At 40.7% G+C, this 17,998-nt stretch overlaps 1 protein-coding gene across 2 annotated transcripts in view; it reads right to left on the reverse strand.

The window, feature by feature from the left end:
- The window catches only part of PLXDC2 (plexin domain containing 2), a 510,688-nt gene that overhangs the window by 441,218 nt on the left and 51,472 nt on the right, over positions 1–17,998 (reverse strand). The window contains exon 1 of one of the 2 annotated variants that reach the window (XM_072825454.1): positions 14,785–15,907. The exons of the other annotated variant lie outside the window; for it this stretch is intronic. Within the exon in view, the coding sequence (XP_072681555.1) occupies positions 14,785–14,896 (112 nt within the window). The 5' untranslated portion in view covers positions 14,897–15,907. Of the gene's footprint in view, positions 1–14,784; positions 15,908–17,998 lie in introns of those variants that run through there. 2 annotated transcript variants of the gene reach the window in all.

Here is a 17,998-nt window from a genome sequence, read left to right on the forward strand (position 1 = left end):
TGTATTTCCTCAAAAAGCACACGGTTTTCTAACTCCAGATTGTTCTCTCTGTTTAGAATGTGTACCCACATTTTCCACCCTCCTAATGCTCACATATACTTTAAAGCAATCTGAAACACACTTCTAGGAAACCTTCCCTGACCGTCTAGTCTAAGTTCTGTGCCCCACAGCTCTCTCTCTCTCTCTCTGTTTTTCTCTCTCACATACACACAGACACACACAGACACAGACACACACACACACACACACACACACACACACCCCTACCTTACTCTCTTAGAATTATCTGGTTAATTTCCTATTTTCTTTAATTTTTTTTTTTTTATGATAGTCACACAGAGAGAGAGAGAGAGGCAGAGACATAGGCAGAGGGAGAAGCAGGCTCCATGCCGGGAGCCTGACGTGGGATTCGATCCTGGGTCTCCAGGATCGCGCCCTGGTCCAAAGGCAGGCGCTAAACCGCTGCGCCACCCAGGGATCCCTAATTTCCTATTTTCAATACTGTACTGTAACCCCTACCTGGCAAGGTCTATATATCTTTTTAATCTTTACAGCACAATGTTTGGCATATAGAGCACATCTAGCAAATGTTTGTCAAATGAATAAATAATTCTTCTGAGAACTAAACTTCACCATCAACACAGCCTATCTACTGCTCTCCTTATTGTCTTCCACCATGTCTTTGGTATTCCTGTTGTTCTGCCTCTGTAACCTCTCCACCTTCACACACACACACACACACACACACACACACACACACACACACATCCACACACATTCCTAGTGACTTCTTGCTATTCTTGGCCTAACCAGGGAGCATGCCTATCTCAGTCTGAACTTGAACATTATAACTATCTCTTTATCACACCTATTCTACATAGGTTTCAAAAAGAAAAGATGTGGGTAACCATGGCCTTTCCTTTTGATACCAACATTTCCCAAGATATACTACCTAAACACAAAACATGACTCTAAGTTAACAACGAACACAATAGTGTAGGAGATCCTAGTACATGAATGAGGAGTTGTTCTATTGCTCTCCAGTAATGCCATGAGTGCACCCACCTCTACAGGCCATATATCCCGGACTGGCCTGTCCCTAAAACACCAAAGGCCTCTGTATACTTGTAGGAAAAAATGCTAAATATGAAATATTCAGAGAACTCTAGATTTTTAAAGACTTCCATTCATTTCTTCTTTTGACATTTCTTATCTTCCATTCACTTATGAAATCTTAGAACAGTTGTCTTGCTCTTACAAATATATTGTTTGCCTTTTTGGATAAATCCACTCAGACATAGGTAGCATTTTGGATCTCTTTATAAAAGGGCACCATTATGCAAAAAAGTTAACCTGTCATCCAAGAGAATTGCATAATCCCATACAGCAGTTCATTTATCCCTGGAAGCAAGTGTATTACTAAGGTCAAAGGATTATTTTCTTGCTTTGATGTAGATGACACAGCAGAATTTTGTTTCATGTCCTGTCTAGGCCAAGAAAAGAAAACTGTTTTGAGGAGTTCCATCTCATTTTACACAACATGAGTTTGGTAAAAATAAATTCTTTCAGTGCTCTTTTAATGCATGTTTTATTGGAATAATGTTCTTCAAATCCAAATCTCGCCCTAGGCTATCGCTGAGTGAGGAGGAGGATTCTGAAAAATAGCAATGCTTTGCATTCCAAAACCTAGTCATGCAAGTCGAAGCCTGTTGGAGGTGCAGTCCGTGTGCCACTTAATGTTCACATGACTGTCCAAAGCATAACTGGCCTTATTTTTTCTGAAACCTACAACAATACTAGCGCACCTGATTGTTCATAAGCCAAAGGCAATATGGCATTATCTCTGGCAGCTTGAAATATGGATACCCCAATAATTAATATTTTTAAATTATTAGGGAAAGTATCCTTGGATTGTTCACTGTTCTGGGGAGAATTCTTTGCCTTGCTCTGCCTTACTTTTTTACACTTGTTTATTCCTCTCTCAATTTACTGTTTCCATACTCCTTTGTATTTCTATGGTAACATCACCAAACCTGTAAGGAACAGAAAGTTTTCACCACAGTTATTCTGGTGCGGTAGATGAAAAATCTTTTTTTTTTTTAAGATTTTATTTATTTATTCATGAGAAACACAGAGAGAGAGGCAGAGACATAGACAGAGGGAAAAGCAGACTCCTCACAGGGAGCCAGATGCAGGACTTGATGCCCAGACATACCTTGAGCCTAAGACAGACAATCTCTCAGCCGCCTAGAAGTTCTCTGACAAATCTTATTCCCATATTACAGATGAAGAAGAAATGAGGCCTCAGGGGTTAATTTTCTTGCACAAAGTCACCCAAATGGTAAATGGCAAAACTATGGTTTGCACCCAAGCCTGTCTGACATCAGAAGCATCCTCTAAGGAGCACAAGGCAATTGAATGCTGTCTCCTGCAGAGCCTGTCCCCGACCTCCACTCTGCCAGCCTTCCTCTGGTTATGTTGCTCCTACAGGCACTGGTTTGTCCCTGCATTATGCTCATGCTTGTCACAGTTCTCCCACTAGACTCACACTACATTCGTGCTCGTTTTTCCCAGCAAATCACCTTCCTTAACTATAGAAACCATGTTTTACTGTCACCTAAAACAGTGAATTATGAAATTAAATTGACTGAATAAAAACGCCTTCCAACTGAAATTATCCTGTTGGACGAACAGCTGAACTAATATGAAAATTAGGCGATCTGAAGTTTATAAAGGGATTTCAAATTCTACTATGAAAATGTCATATATTTTAAGCACACGTCACACATCAGCATGGAACATATGGCAATTCCCAACTTACATATAAAGAATATGATTTAGAATGCCTAGGCTTCCAATTAACCTACAAGAGCCTATTTTACTTCTAATAAAGGCATTAATTTATTCCTCCATCCATTTAAAAACATATATTGATTACTTACTGGATAAATGAATGGATGGAGGAATGAATCAATGCCTTCATTAGAAGTAAACAGATAAGTTGAGGATATTTAAAATGAAAACCTACCATGCGCTGGGTGCTATATCTGAAATGTAGTTTTACTATTTTTGCTTTATTTTTAAATTCTTAGTGGTCTGGAGAATCCTGATTTAAAAAAGTAATAAGTGAAAGATTAAAAAAGTAATAAGTGAAAAATAGATAAGCATTGGTTGTGGATCAGCTTTTGATTGATTTATGTTTTTTCCCCCTCTTAATTCTGAATACAAATTAATGGACTAACAAAAGATATGATGTACCTACCCATCAAAGAGTTAAGGTTTTCTCCTTTCAATTGCCTGGAAAGTTTATCTACACCCACAACAAAAATAAAATAGGAAGTACAGGGCAAATTAAAGAAAATCACAAAATTAAGCATGAAGAAAGATTAAAAAAATAAGAACCAGGTAAGAGAATTTAATGTGCAAAATGAGAAAGGAACAAAATATTACTTCTGAGATCTGTATTATTTAATAGTTACTGAGATGACACTCTACCAAATGAGCTTACACAGGAAATTTAACATATGTTTATTGTTTTTTAATTATATATCAAGCCATATGAAATTGGCTAATTTTGAGAAAATAAAGTAAAACATGCTTCCTACCCTCACAGAGCTTACAGTTGAGTGGAAGAAATATTCTCAAATACCTAATTCAAATAGTAATATAATAAAAATTATGTATTTGCCAAGACTTTTCAGTGGCAAGTATCAATCTCACCTCAGAAATTGGTATTTTCAGGTTTATGCTACTGGGAAGTCAAAGACTGCCTACACATAACTTTAGACTTGAATATTCCCAGTGCAGCAACCACTGACATATTTAAAAACAAAACAAAAACAAAAACATGAAGTGATGAATTTGAACCTGGAGAGGTAAGCCAGGACCCAATTACTAAAGGCCTTGACTAAAAGGGAAATGTTAATTGACCTGATGTCCATGACACAGGGGAATTATCAGTAGCCACCTGAACACATGCTGAACTGTCTTGGAGAAGCATGACAGGGTGACAGAAGGCCCAGGAGGATACCATTTGAGTCAGATAGAGAGGATAGTCCTAAACGCCAATCAGGCACTGTTTCTAGAGAAAAAGAGGTAAGACACTGAGCAAATAGTATCAGTTGTTCACACCACACAATAGTATGGAATATAGAAAGAACTTTGGTATGTTTCTAGAAAAACACTGAATTGACAAGGGTAATAAAAATGTGCCTGGAGAATAGCAAATTCTAGTTGGAGAGAACACAAAGGATGCTGACCCAAACCATGTAAACTTCAGCAAGTGGATCACATTCAGGACTCTAAAAGGAATCAACTCACATTAATGAGTGTATTATTAAGAGATACTTTAGATTCTTTTATTGAAAAAAAATATTTAAAAATCTGTCCAATGATTTGTATTTGGAAATCTTTTAAATGTCTAATCTTAAGACTATTTTCCAGTTTTCATCTTTAGCCTTGAAGATAACTAGAAACTATGCAAATAGCATGGTTCAATCTCTAATTATTTCATTCATTGTTTATCCATATGTCTTTTTAAACTATGGCATTCCCTCCAGTGAAGGAAATGAACCAATATTAATATTTTTTCAGACAAGTTGCTGGTTTACAAAACAATAAAGTATTAATTCATAAGTATAATTAACTCAAGTATGATCATTTGAGTTCCCTCCAGTGAAGCAAATGAACCAATATTAATATTTTTTCAGACAAGTTGCTGGTTTACAAAACAATAAAGTATTAATTCATAAGTATAATTAACTCAAGTATGATCATTTAAGTTCTTCCTAGCTTAGTAAATGACTTGATCATTCCTAAACCATTATTTCTAAATGAATTCTCAGTTTTTTCATGAAAGCATGAAAGTTCCCTTACTCTGAAGTCACTCAATCTCTGGTTTGCCTATACATGTGACTCATTGATATTTAAATCTGATATTTAATCTGAGATTTAAATCATCCAAATTATGATTTAGAAATTCTGCCCAGAGAAATATGTAGAAATAAGGTACAAACAAAATTCTGCCTGGGTAATAAATCTGAACAAATACAGTCTATCATACAAGTGGAACCCTAACAAGATTCCTTTGTTGAACACATTTTCAAAGAAGACTTCCTTGGAACCAGTGATTCAATGGTGATCAGTCACATATGGCCTCTAACTTTGGGCAGCTCTACATTACTGATGATGTTAAGTGAAACGATGAGGACACGCAGAGTGCACTTTGGTAAAGCATTCATCTAGAACTTGGAGCTGGCAAACAAACACTAAAAAAATTATTCGATATGCCAAAAATCATTTCAAAGCTGAGCTCTGAAGGACAAATAGCCGAAGAGAGGAGAAAAGCAGCATGCTCCAAGAAGGAGGAATGGCGTGTACAATTTTCAGAGGAGAGATAGTGTGGGACCAGGAAACTGGAGAGCAGGAGGGAGGAAGTGATGATTTTTAATCCAGGGAGGTGAGCCAGGACAGAATTACTGAAGGCCTTGGCTTTGGTGTAAGAGCAAGAGGAAGGCAGAAAAGCATTTTCAAGAGAGGAGTGACATCGCTAGATTTACATTTTAGAAAGAACTTTCAGGCTGTGGAGTGAAGAATGGCTTCCAGCAGGACAGTTACAGAGGCTAAGTGTGAAACTATTGAAGTAGGCTAGAAAAAATATGGGAGGAAGGATGGAGAAATGCAGTCTGGAGTCAAACTTAAGTCCTTGGTTTTAAAAAAATCAGCTTCATATTGGCTGTGCCTATTTTACAAACCTCTCTCCTAAAAACAGCTTAACAAAACTGACATTGCACAAGTCTGGCTTCCTGCATAAAGCTGTTTTGCAATGTCCAGACAATGAGACTATACTCTGCAGAATGACTTTGAATCACACTTGTTTTTAAAAATATCTAAAATGAACAACAGATGTTAAAAAGATAATGAAGGCTAAATAACAAAGAAATAAAACAGACTGCCTGGCTTGTCAGTTTACTCCTGATTAAAAAATATCCAGATCAGTACACATGAGTGCAGAGCAATAGCCAGTCATAAACTGTGTTGAGGCAGAGATGAGGTTTGAATTTTCAACTCAAGCAAACGATAGCCTTTTAATTTATAAATGCCTATAGTCTAAATAAAATCATAAATCTATTATCTTCAAATGGATGTAATTTGTAAAGTGTGCTTTCTTTCAATGTAAATCTCCCATGAAATTGATACTAATTAGCTAAGGAACAAACATTAAGGAGAATCCTAAATCCAGGGGCTTTTACCTTTCTCACCAGAACTGTTTCTTTCTTTCTTCTTCTTCTTTTTTTTTTTTTTTTTTTTTAAGATGTTATTTATGTGAGGTAGGACAGAGAAAGTGAAAGAGAGCATGAGTGGAGGGGAGGGACAGAATGAGAAGGAAAAACAGACACCCCGCTGAGCAGGAAGCCCCATACAGGGCTCCATCCCAGGACCCTGGGATCATGACCTGAGCCAAAGACAGACACTTAATGGACTGAGACACCCAGGCACCCCATCAGAGCTGTTTCTCATGGAGCAAACCTATAATCTTGCCTGGAACTGCTATGCTGGTCCAGAGATGGGTCACTAAAAGGGACAAGTGTCACCATTTCCATGTATTATTTGCCTAGTGCTTACCCCTCATTTGTAGCGTTTCCAAGAAGTTAGAAATTAACATTCTTTCCCTCAGTTGAGTTGCTCCTTTTAATTTATCTATGGTTTCCACCTATATTTCCTAAGAAACAATTAGATGTACCATTAGCTTCATGATGTGATCACGAAAACAACACTAGTCCTCAATCTAAGGACATTGTTTCAACTAAAAAAGATCATTGCCAAATAGTCGTTATTAACAATTTATCATGAAGTGCCATGGTGCTTGCTCTGGCTTTTAGATGTTGTAGAAAAGAAATTACAACTTCTCCATGTTGCTTAGAAACAGAGACCTTTACTTAATGACCTTGAGATTTAATGTGACTTCAAACAAAGTCCAACACAGTTTTTAGCAAAACCTGAAAAGTTTATTATAAGTAGATAATGGAAAAGCAAAGAGTCTTCTAGAATAGCCAGGACACTTCTGGAGATCAAAAACAAGAAGGGCAGGTTTGCCCAACCGGATATACTTATTATAAAGCTAAAGTAATTAAGATTGTGTGATATCCACAGAGAGATAATTATCAGGGTTTTCTCCCCCTCCCCCTACCTTTATCTTTGAAGTACTTTATCTAGGAAGATCTAGCAGGGCAACTTGTCCCAGGCATTATCTTTCCTAGCAGAACATTCATAAACTCCATAACCCATGAATTCTACCTTTGAATATAAGCTGAGCAACCCTTGCATGTGGACGTGAAGACACATAATGCACATAAGACACACAAATGCCAATATAGTGACATGCCTCTTTGTTGTTTTTGTTTCTTAGTTTTTCATAGTTCAAATATGTCCTTATAGTACACATTATCTATTTTTTAAACATGAAACTATGGAGTAGCAAAAAAATTAGGAGGTTGATTTTTTTTAATCAAAAGTTCAATTTTGAACTTTTGACAGTGGGAATCCACATGAACTGGGAATGTGATTCAGTATGCCAAAACCACTCCACATAAATTTTTTCATGAATATTTTGAAGTGCAGATTACAGCGATGTATTGAAGGGAATGGATAGCAGAAGGAGAAGCCAAAAGAAGTCAGAGTCAACACTGGACATGCTCTCTGCTACGCCTGCAGTAAGGTCAGTGGGCTGTTTTGACCAAACAAATGAACAAAAGTATACCAAGTAAGCAATCAGATCCATTGTGCTAGTGATGGCTATAGTCTATGTTGGTTTCTGGAGAGAAATAAATTAATATGCCTAATATAAATACACCCTAGAAGACTACTTCACATCTTAAATATCATTATTATTTGTGAATTTCATATTCTAAAGTGACAGATTCTATCTTGTTTCTTTTTTAGGGTTTAGGGAAATAAGTATTTTATTGGATGCTGAGATAACGGTTTCAGAGAGAAAAAGTTGAGAGCTCATGCTACAGATACACATACACAATTGACAAGTGTGTTACCCAAAAACCACTACCAAAAAACATCATTGCATGCTGAATGCTCCATATTCCAACTGGACCAAAGAAAATATTATCCTGATCAAAATAAATTAAGAGTGTAGTTACTACCTCTTGCTTAAAGAAAATTATGTCAGCTGTATTTACACTTCTCCTATCAATGAACACTCCAAGGAGAAATGTGACGTTTAAAAATCCTGATTTTTATGCAGTTTATCCACAGGGTACATTCTTTACATTCGCTATATTCTCAAAGCCTCAATGAGCTAAGCACCTTACTTACAAGATGAGACTTTGAGCACTACAAATTCTATGAAAATTTTCCAATTAATTAGTGAAAAATAGTAGGTGAGGAGAGGAAGAAACTAAGCAAAGACTCCAGATGGGCAGCCCCGGTGGCCCAGCGGTTTAGCGCCGCCTTCAGCCCTGGGTGTGATCCTAGAGTCCCAGGATCGAGTCCCATATCGGGCTCCCTGTATGGAGCTTCTCCCTCTGCCTGTGTCTCTGCCTCTCTCTCTCTCTCTCTCTCTCTCTCTCTCTCTCTGTCTCTCATGAATAAATATATAAAATCTTTAAAGAGAAAAGAAAAAGACTCCAGACAAGTAAAATGGAAGTCATTCTGCAACCCTTGCCTTTATGATCCTCTCAACAAAACCACAAGCCGCTCTCCACTACAACATCTGAAGCAGAAACAGTGACTATCACTTTTAATTTAGAAGAGTAGGAGAACAGTGCTTACATCTGTTTGGATGACCTCGGGAGGGAGGGATTAAAACTCTGGATTTCAAGGAAGGCCACACAGTTTCTGACTTCGTAGTTGTATCTGCAATCTTTAACTGGCTATCCTCATTCCAAACATGTCCCTGACAGGACCTCAACTTCTATTTAAATGCCCTACTCTGTACCACCATTCCACATCTTGCCACCTTTTTAATGAAAGAGGCCAAAAAAAAAGAAAAAAGAAAAAAAAAGCCGAAGAACAAATATTAAAAAAAAGAGTGCAATGTCTGGTTACAACACAATGTAGAATATTTTATATTCTGTTCTTCCTTCAGATATTATTGTGTTAATTTGACCAGGCAATAGGGGACACGATAAATAGTGAGAGAAACTCTTAATAAAAGCATCTCTACTTTGTCTGTCAGTCTTCAATAACTTCCTCAGTTGAACAGAATCATTGTCTGAAGGATAGAGAGAGGAGACATCCTGTATGAACCTTTAGTGAAGAAGAAAGACTTCTCACAGTGCAGTACTGTAAAGAGATAATTAAAGCTTTGAGAAAATGCATTCAGAATAAAGGCAAAGGACTGGAATTAGATTAAAAGAAAGCTGAAAAGCAATTTAGTAATCTATAACCTTACATATTATGGTGATTACTTTTTATTTACTTACTTCCCACCTCTAAAACAAATACAAGATTTTTAAGTGTGGAAAGTTAGACAAAAATCAGTAAGAGTGGGAAAGAGAAGATGAAGCAACAGGTAAGTTAGTCCCCATAAATAGAAAAATAAATAAATAGCGAAGGTTTATATACTTGTTGGAAGTGGGCTACAAATTATGCTCCCAGCTTTCAAGAAATCAAATATTAAGAGGTAATGTATCTGGTCACTAGTCACCATGCCCAGAAGACAGAAATAAACTAATTCAGGAAAACAACTCTGTTTTCAAGATACAAGATTTCTCTTTCTTTTTTTCTCTTTTCCTGCCCTCAGCTACTCAGGGAGCAGACACATTGCATAGTACCACCAATTCCTTCCCCCAAAAGAACTACCGTAACAAATTTTATAAGGCTGATTTTGTTTTATTTTATTTTATTTTGTTTTGTTTTGTTTTATTTTTTTACTTCTTTTTAAAGCCTCCTTCAGTGTAGGTTAATGGCATGAGGCCTGAGCACAATTCAATTCAAAAGTAATTTCACAAAGAACTAAACTGAACTAAACAATTAAACTAAACTACTTAATGGTGTTAATCTCCACTGAAAACACATTATCACTATATATATGCATACATGTATATATATATATATATATACCCACAAATATACACACATGTTGTACTTGAAAGTGTTAGAAGAACATGAGTGAAAATTCATTCAGAAACCAGAAGTATAGTTGAGCAATAGAATGAACTTTTCAAAAGTTCTACCTGTTGATAGAAGGTTTAAGGTAAATATTATCCATTGGAAGCATGATTGTTCAGAAGACCTCTGGATCCTATTCTCTTGTTTTAAATGATTAATTCTATAAACCTCGCTGTATATTCATTTCCAACCTGTTGATGGAAAAAGTCACCAATAGAGTAAAAAGTATTTTAAAAAGTCTCCTAAGGTGACATTCAAGGCAATAACCCAGCTTGAACTATAATTCCATTGGTCAGTCCAACAGCTCTTTATTGCATGCCGGTGTGGTAGATGCCATAGGGGATTCAGAAATGAACAGTAGTGGACCGTGGCCTGGAGAACATGATATACAGTCTAAGTGCATGAAAGAGACACAGAAATGGGAAGGGGGAAGAAAGGCAACAGCAACATGTCTTCCTAAATCAAGCAGAGTCAAAAATGCACAGAGTCCCAGAGGGTTCTGGGTGTCACCTGAGATAAACCTGTAAGGAAAAGTAGAAGATGGACAGATAGGGATGGATTAAGGAAGGAGGAGAGAGAGAAAGGAGGGAGGATTAGGAAAGGAGGACAGGTGGTAACACACCCTATATACTCAGGGAACATCAGGGAGCCTCAATGGGTTCTTAGAGTGTTCAATAATGGGAAGAGGAGTGAGAAGTGAAACAATAGGTCTAGGCCACATGGCAAAGGTCTGGAAGGCCATGATGAAGAGCCTGTTTATTGTCGTAGGAAACAGCTCAAGACTTCAGATCTCACGATTACAGCTGCTGATCAATTCATTAATCTTCATAAACATGCTGCTTCTATGATAGGAAATACCTTTTAGGAAGCAAAAAAGCAGAGACAAATTGAAAAGAATCTATGTTGTCTATATCTCTGCAGGAAAGTATCTGATTCTTGCAGAGAAGAAAGCTGTTTGGAGCAAATTAGCATCTTCTATTACTACGTTTTGCTCAAGTATATTCTACTTGATAAAAACCTGTTTCTGAAGATCAAACTTAACAAACACACAACCTGTCCTACTTAAAATAATTTTAAATTTCTATGTGGACATCCATGAACTAAAAATCTTACCCAACCTTAGGCTTCAACTTGTATCAATTCTCTAGAGGAAAAAGACTTTCACATTTCGTGTTTTAAAAATTTTATATGCAATCATGAGTCATTGATTGATTGAAAATCAACCTGCCATGTGTTCATTAATCTGGCTCACATGTACTTTATAGAGAATATTCACTTGGATTAACTTTCTATTATAATTTTCTGTTCTATTTATATATGCAAACAAAAAAATTATAGTAATGATGGTATGTCTAACAGAGATACTCTTCTACACGTTAGTAATAGTTCAAATTAAGCCTTTTAACTCCAATGAAAGCAGAAATTAGAAAAATATGCCACTAGAGAAACAGCGACAATAAATGTAAATGATCTTCTAAAAATAAACTATTTCTTTCTAGTACACAGCAATATTAGAAAATTTAAATAGTGGAAATTCCATGGAGTCCTAAACTATTTTTACTCTCTATATAGCAGTACTGAACTTCCTTACTGCATTAAGTCACATTTAAGAGTAAAAACAAGGCTAAAATAATTACATGATTTTAGCCCCCTTGTCCATATTTAAATCTTAGAATTCTCTGAGCCATTAATACATGGTTCTCTTTGACACTGTTACTAGATTTTTTCAATCAATTTAGAATATACAAATGAGTATATAACAATACAAAGATGATTCCAGATTTACAGAACCTAGAATTAGTCTAAGCTTATTTTTATCTAAATACTGGTGTTGAGAAAAACTATTTAGGATGGCAAATACTTCTGAGGTATGTAGACTATCCTAAAAATAAATTCATTATGATAATGAACTTTTAATCCTAAGAGAAACATTTTAAAGCCACATTCTTGAGAATTCGACAATAATTTGTTTAAAAAAATCTCCAGCAATGCTGCAAAAAAGGGTACTTGGTTTTTTCCATCATACAAGTACACCACAAGAATATATTCAAAGTTTACACCTTTACAAGTAGGAGGTGCTTTATAAATGTTGAATGAATCGTTAATTTCAATAAACATGGGAAATAAACACTCCTTATTACAAACTTCCACTCATTTATAAATGGTAAGTTGAATATCAAAAAAATATTGCCCTTAGGAAAAACAAAGTATTGAAGATCATTAATCTGAGACATTTGGAAAGAAAGGAACAGGAGAAAATAGTTTCTCTGCCCTCTGGTGGCAATAAAATCAACTGCAGCAGTTCTAAAGCAATACATAATTAAAATGTCCCTGTTATGAAATCAGATATTTTCCCCTGTGCCAAAATGTCTGTGATAAAAATCCTGATTGCTACATGGTGAATTTCAAGACAGCTGGACTTTTTAAAAATTTCCCCATGTTGAACTTCTACCTAGACTACTTACAAAAGAAATTATTTTTTCTCTTCTTTCTTTGCTGTATTTTATATATTCAGTAGGCTAACCATTTAACTCCAAGACTATTCAAAAACTACAAGCAGATTGATATTGAGTAAAGAAGCTACTTCAGTTTTCAATAAATCTCCAGAACATTTACCAAGAAATTTAAAACCTTTTTTTTTTTTTTTTTTTTTTTTTTACTCAATCCTATAAACATACGGGTTTCTAAAGTAATTTTCCACCGTGGACACTAGTTTATAATTAGTTTGTAACACCTGTACATTTATGTTGAACAACTTAGGTATTTTCTAATTCACAAAGCTTTGAATTATCTGGCCAATTTTAGAATGGAATGTTTACTTCATCCTCAATTTGAGAACTTAGAATAGAAAATGTATATGTATTCTTTTCTCAATAATATATCATTAATGAAAGAAGCTCAGAAAAAATAAATATTTGCTGACATTTATTCATTTATTATTTACTGTAAATGCATTACTTACAACCAGTGCCAAAGAAGTTTTGAAATAAACAACTTGGGATGCATTTTGGCACATATCTCTCTCTAACCTCTCTTGGCATGTAGAAAATTGTTTTCTTTAAGCATCTACTTATTCCATAAATGTGGTGATGAGGTATCAATACCATGGGGTAAAAGTCGTATGTTTTTAAATCAATGAAAGATAAACAAAAATGGATAATCTATTGATATGACACCCAGTAAATAACCACCTATATCCATTCATGCAGAAGAAAATTATATGGGACAAAGACAAATCAATTATCAGGAAAATTGGAGTTTTAAAGCATTTCACAGTTTTAGAAGTGTTGTCATGATGTTGCCCCCTCCACACACCCCTCCAACCATAATTTGGAGCGCAGAGTCAGAATCTGTGTTTTCTCTGTACGAATTCCCACCAGGGGCAGTGTTTTAGCCGATTTCTAGGTCTCAGATTGGTAAAATTCATTCAAGGACTTTCTCCGAGATTCATCTCACCTGGAATCCCCAGGTGACCTCACTAGGCTTCCATCTGCGACTTTCGTGTTGACATTTGGAGGATACATGTATGCTTTCTGAGGGAAGCGCTTACCACAACTCCCACCTTCCGAATTAAAAGAAAACAAAACCTTGATCATCCTAATCAGAAAGTTTTTTTCTTTTTTTTTTTTCTTTCTTTTTTTTTTTTTCCTCCAAGTGTTTTTGTTCATTTCACCTCCTCTCGAACTCTAACCTGAGTTCACAAATCTCTGCCACGGTCGCTTTCTCTGCCTGTTTCTTCCCTTTCTTCCTGAGGGGCAGAAATGGTGAGCAGGCACCCAGTTCTCGGGAGGTACCTGGACCCCGGCTCCGCAGCCAGCCTCAGAGAGCCAGCGGGCCGCGGGTGGAGGCTCCCGACCAGACGCGCACCTGGCTGGCATCCGCCCGAGCAGAGGACACTGCCCCTGGGAGGATGCAAAGACCAGGTCTCCGCGTGGGGGCATCGCCAGGGCACTTGGACAAACCCCGGACACGTTCAGGCCTGTCTGCGAAGCCGGTCGGCCGAGGACAATGGTGGCAGGGATTGGTCTCCCGAGGCGCGCCCACCACAGTCCGGTCGCCTCCTCCCCTCCCCTGCGCCCCGCCGCACCTACCCCGCCCCACTTCCAGAGCCCGGCGGGCCCCAGACCTCGAAAGGGAGCTAAGGTGGGGATCGCCTGGGGATGGAAGGTGCGGCCACAGTAAATTTTTCCTCCAGCCAAGGGGGGGGGGGGGGCTGCAATCTCCGGCTGCCACCACGTCTCCCACCCACAGCCCCCATCACGCACTCTCTTAGTCTATCGCAGCAGCAGGGTGGCAGCAGGAGCCAGAGGGGAGAGTGCCCAGGGATGCCAGCTACCGGGAGAGGAATCTACACAAGGAGGTTTGCTCTCACACACCAGAGCCCTCTCTGGGAGACTTGGGGAGACGGTACCACCCCCTGTCGCTCAGGTGAAGGAAGCCCGAAATCCTCCAGACCCCCCCCCCCCCGCCAGTGCCCTTCTCTAAACCGACCATCTTCTCCCCATTCGGAAAGCCCAAGTTTACCCGAAAAGCAATTGCAGTAACTTTCCCAAGGGCAGACAGATGAAGTGGGGGTGGGCTGAGAATGGGGGAGGTGGGGGGGGGTGTTAGCGAGGTCTTCAGCTGCGCACAAAATCAACAAGCGAAAGTGCATCTTACCATTGATTTGGTTTCCAGGCTCCCCTTCGGTGAACTGAAACCGGTCCATTAAAAAGTGGCAAAGTAACACAACTCCTGCAGCGGCCAGGTCGGCCCTCGGGAACCTCGCCATGCCGCCGCCGCCGCCGCGACCTCCCTCCCCCGCCCCGCCAGTCCTTCCCAGGCGCGCTGGGCTCCGGGGCTCCGGGTGGGGACGGGGGCGACCGGGACGACGGGGTTAGAGCTCTGCGGACCGGCCTCCGCGGAACCTGGAGGCCTTTGTAAAATCTCGATGGGATTTCACACTCAGGAGCTGGGAAGAGGAGCAAGGGAGGAGGGCGAGGGGAGTGCAGTTCTCTCCGGACCTCCGGGTCTCTCTTCGCAACTTGCCACAGCACCCAGACACAGGACAACTGCGGGGAGGGAAGGCCACTTGCAGCCGGGGCTCGCGAACTCTCGGTTCCGCACGGGCAGCGCCACCCGGGTGCCCGCAGACAGGCACTTCCGAGCCCCCGCGGTACGCTCCACTGGGTTCAAAACAGATCTAATTCCACAGCCGGCGCGGCTGCCTTCTGCAAATCCAAGAGGGCTTCGGCTCAGAAGGAACTTTCCCCAGTGTTGGGACGGCCCCCGCGGGAGCTGTGGGTTTGCGGGAAGGGGGTTACTGTGGGCTGGCGAAACCCCTCCGACAAGTTTTTCTTCTTTTCTTCGCCCAACGCAGGGCGCGCGTCCTTTCTCGCAGCCCGAGGGATGGGCAGCCCTAAAGAGCTGAGCCCAGGGAAGGCTCGGGCTGCAGCAATCTAAGGTCCGAAGCCGGGGGTGGGGGGGTGGGGGGGTGGGAATATGTGTGTGTTAAAAGAAAAAAAAAGAAGAAAGAAAAAGAAAAAGAAAGAAAGAAAAAGAAGGGGGGGAAGGGAAGAGGAAGAAAGAAATGAGGGGGAGGGAGCGGGGGCGGGGGGAGTCAGGCCGAAACCTATCGGGAGAGGGTTCCTTCTGGCTTAGGAAGAGGTGGCCACAAGCCCTGCCGAGCTCGGGAGTTTGGTGGCGGAGGAGGCGCCGCCGCCGCCGAGCTCCCCCGCGCTTCTGCTCCACACTTTGGGGAGGGAAGGCAGCTCGCAATTTGCCAGATCGGCCGCTGCACCCTCCTCCCTCCTCCCTCCCCCTCGCTCCTTCAGGCTTCTCCCACCTTCCTCCCCGAAACCGGCAGCTAGCACCGACCTGTCCAATGGCTGCGCTCTCCTCGGGGCTGGCAGAGGAGTCGCCGAGAGACTGAGCCGGAGGAGCGAAGCCAGGGGGAGTGGGAGTGCAGCCCCCGCCCCGCGCGCCCCCGGCAGCCCGCCGCCCCGAGAGCCGGGAGAGGCGGCGAGGAGGGCGAGCTCGGAGCGGAGCGCGGGGCTGCACCTCCGCGCCGCCCGCGCGCCATCCTGCACCCAGCTCCGGCCTCTGCCGCCCCGCCCGCGGCGCCCTCGCCCGCCTGGCCCCCGGCCGCCTCCGCGCACCGCCCGGGCCACCCGCGGCCCCTCACCGCCTCTCCAAAGCCGCCAGCCGCTGGCGGGGGTTCCCGGGCGCTAAGGGGTTAATTACAGTTCGCCATTCCCGGGAGGGCGTGTGCTGCAGTGGTTGGGGGTGAAGAAAGCGAACCCGAGCTAGTTCGGCCACCGACCCCGAGAAACCCCCTGGAGGGTCGGACCCGGGACCCTCAAGCTGGGAGGAGGAAGGAGGTGCGCGGGAGCGCGGTCCCGCCGCCGCCGAGGCTTTGTAAAGTGTCCGCCCCGGGGGGAAAGCGGGAGTTTAAAGGAACAGGAGGCCCATTGAATTTCCTACGGGGGCTTTAACTGGCAGTCGCTGGCTAGTTTGTTTTTGTTTTTTTCCTGCTCCGGGATGTGCCTCGGAGTTAACCCTTCCCAGTCCTCTCACTAGTTTACATCTTTTGTTTAGTGAACCTCATTTTAAAGGGACAAATACAAAGAAAGGTAGCAAAGCATATTGGTTAAAAATATTAATTCTAGAAACAGACTGCCCGGGGCTAGAATTCCACCTTCCCCCACTAACTAGCTATATGACTTTGAGCAGTTAATCTCAAAGTGCCTCAATTCCTCATCCATCAAATGCGGAGAATGGTAGTAATGCCCTTATAAGGTTGTATTGAATTCAATGAGTTATTACTGTATACTTAAAGAATTGAAAACAGTGCCTGTGCAAAGTACAAGAGTTTATGTTTCCCAAGACACAGGAGAGGGAGAGTCCTAAATCAATGAAGAGTTTTCTTCACTGTTCTTAAATTCAAAAGCTCCTATTAGTCTCTTCTTGCCCACTCTACTTCATGCTCTGAAGATGCTATTGATGAGCACCTACGAAAATGAACAAAATTAACCTAATTCAAAATGTAGTCAGAGGCAATGGCAGCTTACTTTACATACCCCAACAAGCAGCAGCTTACTTTACCGACCCTAGGAAGAAGAAGGAAAAAGATTTTCTCCTTGCTCAGTCATTAACCTAGAAGAGAAACTGCCACAACTCAGCCAATGAGAAGCTGCTACCCAGAACTCTTCCTTTTCTCCAATAAACCTTTCCTGAAAACAACCAAATCCCTCCTGCCCTCTATAAAAGCAAGCCCCTCTCCTTGTTCTTCAGACTTGCCTATGCTTTTGGCATAGCTTGCAGGTCCTAAATTGCAATTCCTCTACTACTCCCAAATCAGTTTTTCTTTGCTGGCTAAATGACTGGAAATTTTATTTTTAAGGTTGGCAGACCTTAATTTTGTCACAAAACCCCACAGGTAATGGATCCAATAATCAAACTACTAGGCTAATTTGATGCAGAAAGGATGCCTCTCTCATGGTGACTTAGCTGGTGAGAAGGGAAACAGGAAGTGCAACATGTCTTCCACAATACAATATTTATATCAGAAATATATATGTATACACACACACATATATATATGTGTGTCTGTGTATATATATATACACACATATATATATATATATATATCAATGTTATACATACACATTTGATTATCCCAAGACCTTTGCTCTCTCCTGAGCTTTCTTGCAACTGGTTGATTTCCTCCTCACCATACTTAAGAAATCTGGTTCTTTTATTTCTGCTCATCTGAGAGTTGTTTTTGTTTTTTGTTTTTTTTTAAGATTTTATTTATTCATGAGAGACACACAGAAAGAGAGGCAGAGACACAGGCAGAAGGAGAAGCAGGCTCCATGCGGGGAGCCCCCCATGT

Source organism: Canis lupus, chromosome 5 (assembly GCF_048164855.1).
Source record: "Canis lupus baileyi chromosome 5, mCanLup2.hap1, whole genome shotgun sequence".
NCBI lineage: Eukaryota > Metazoa > Chordata > Mammalia > Carnivora > Canidae > Canis > Canis lupus.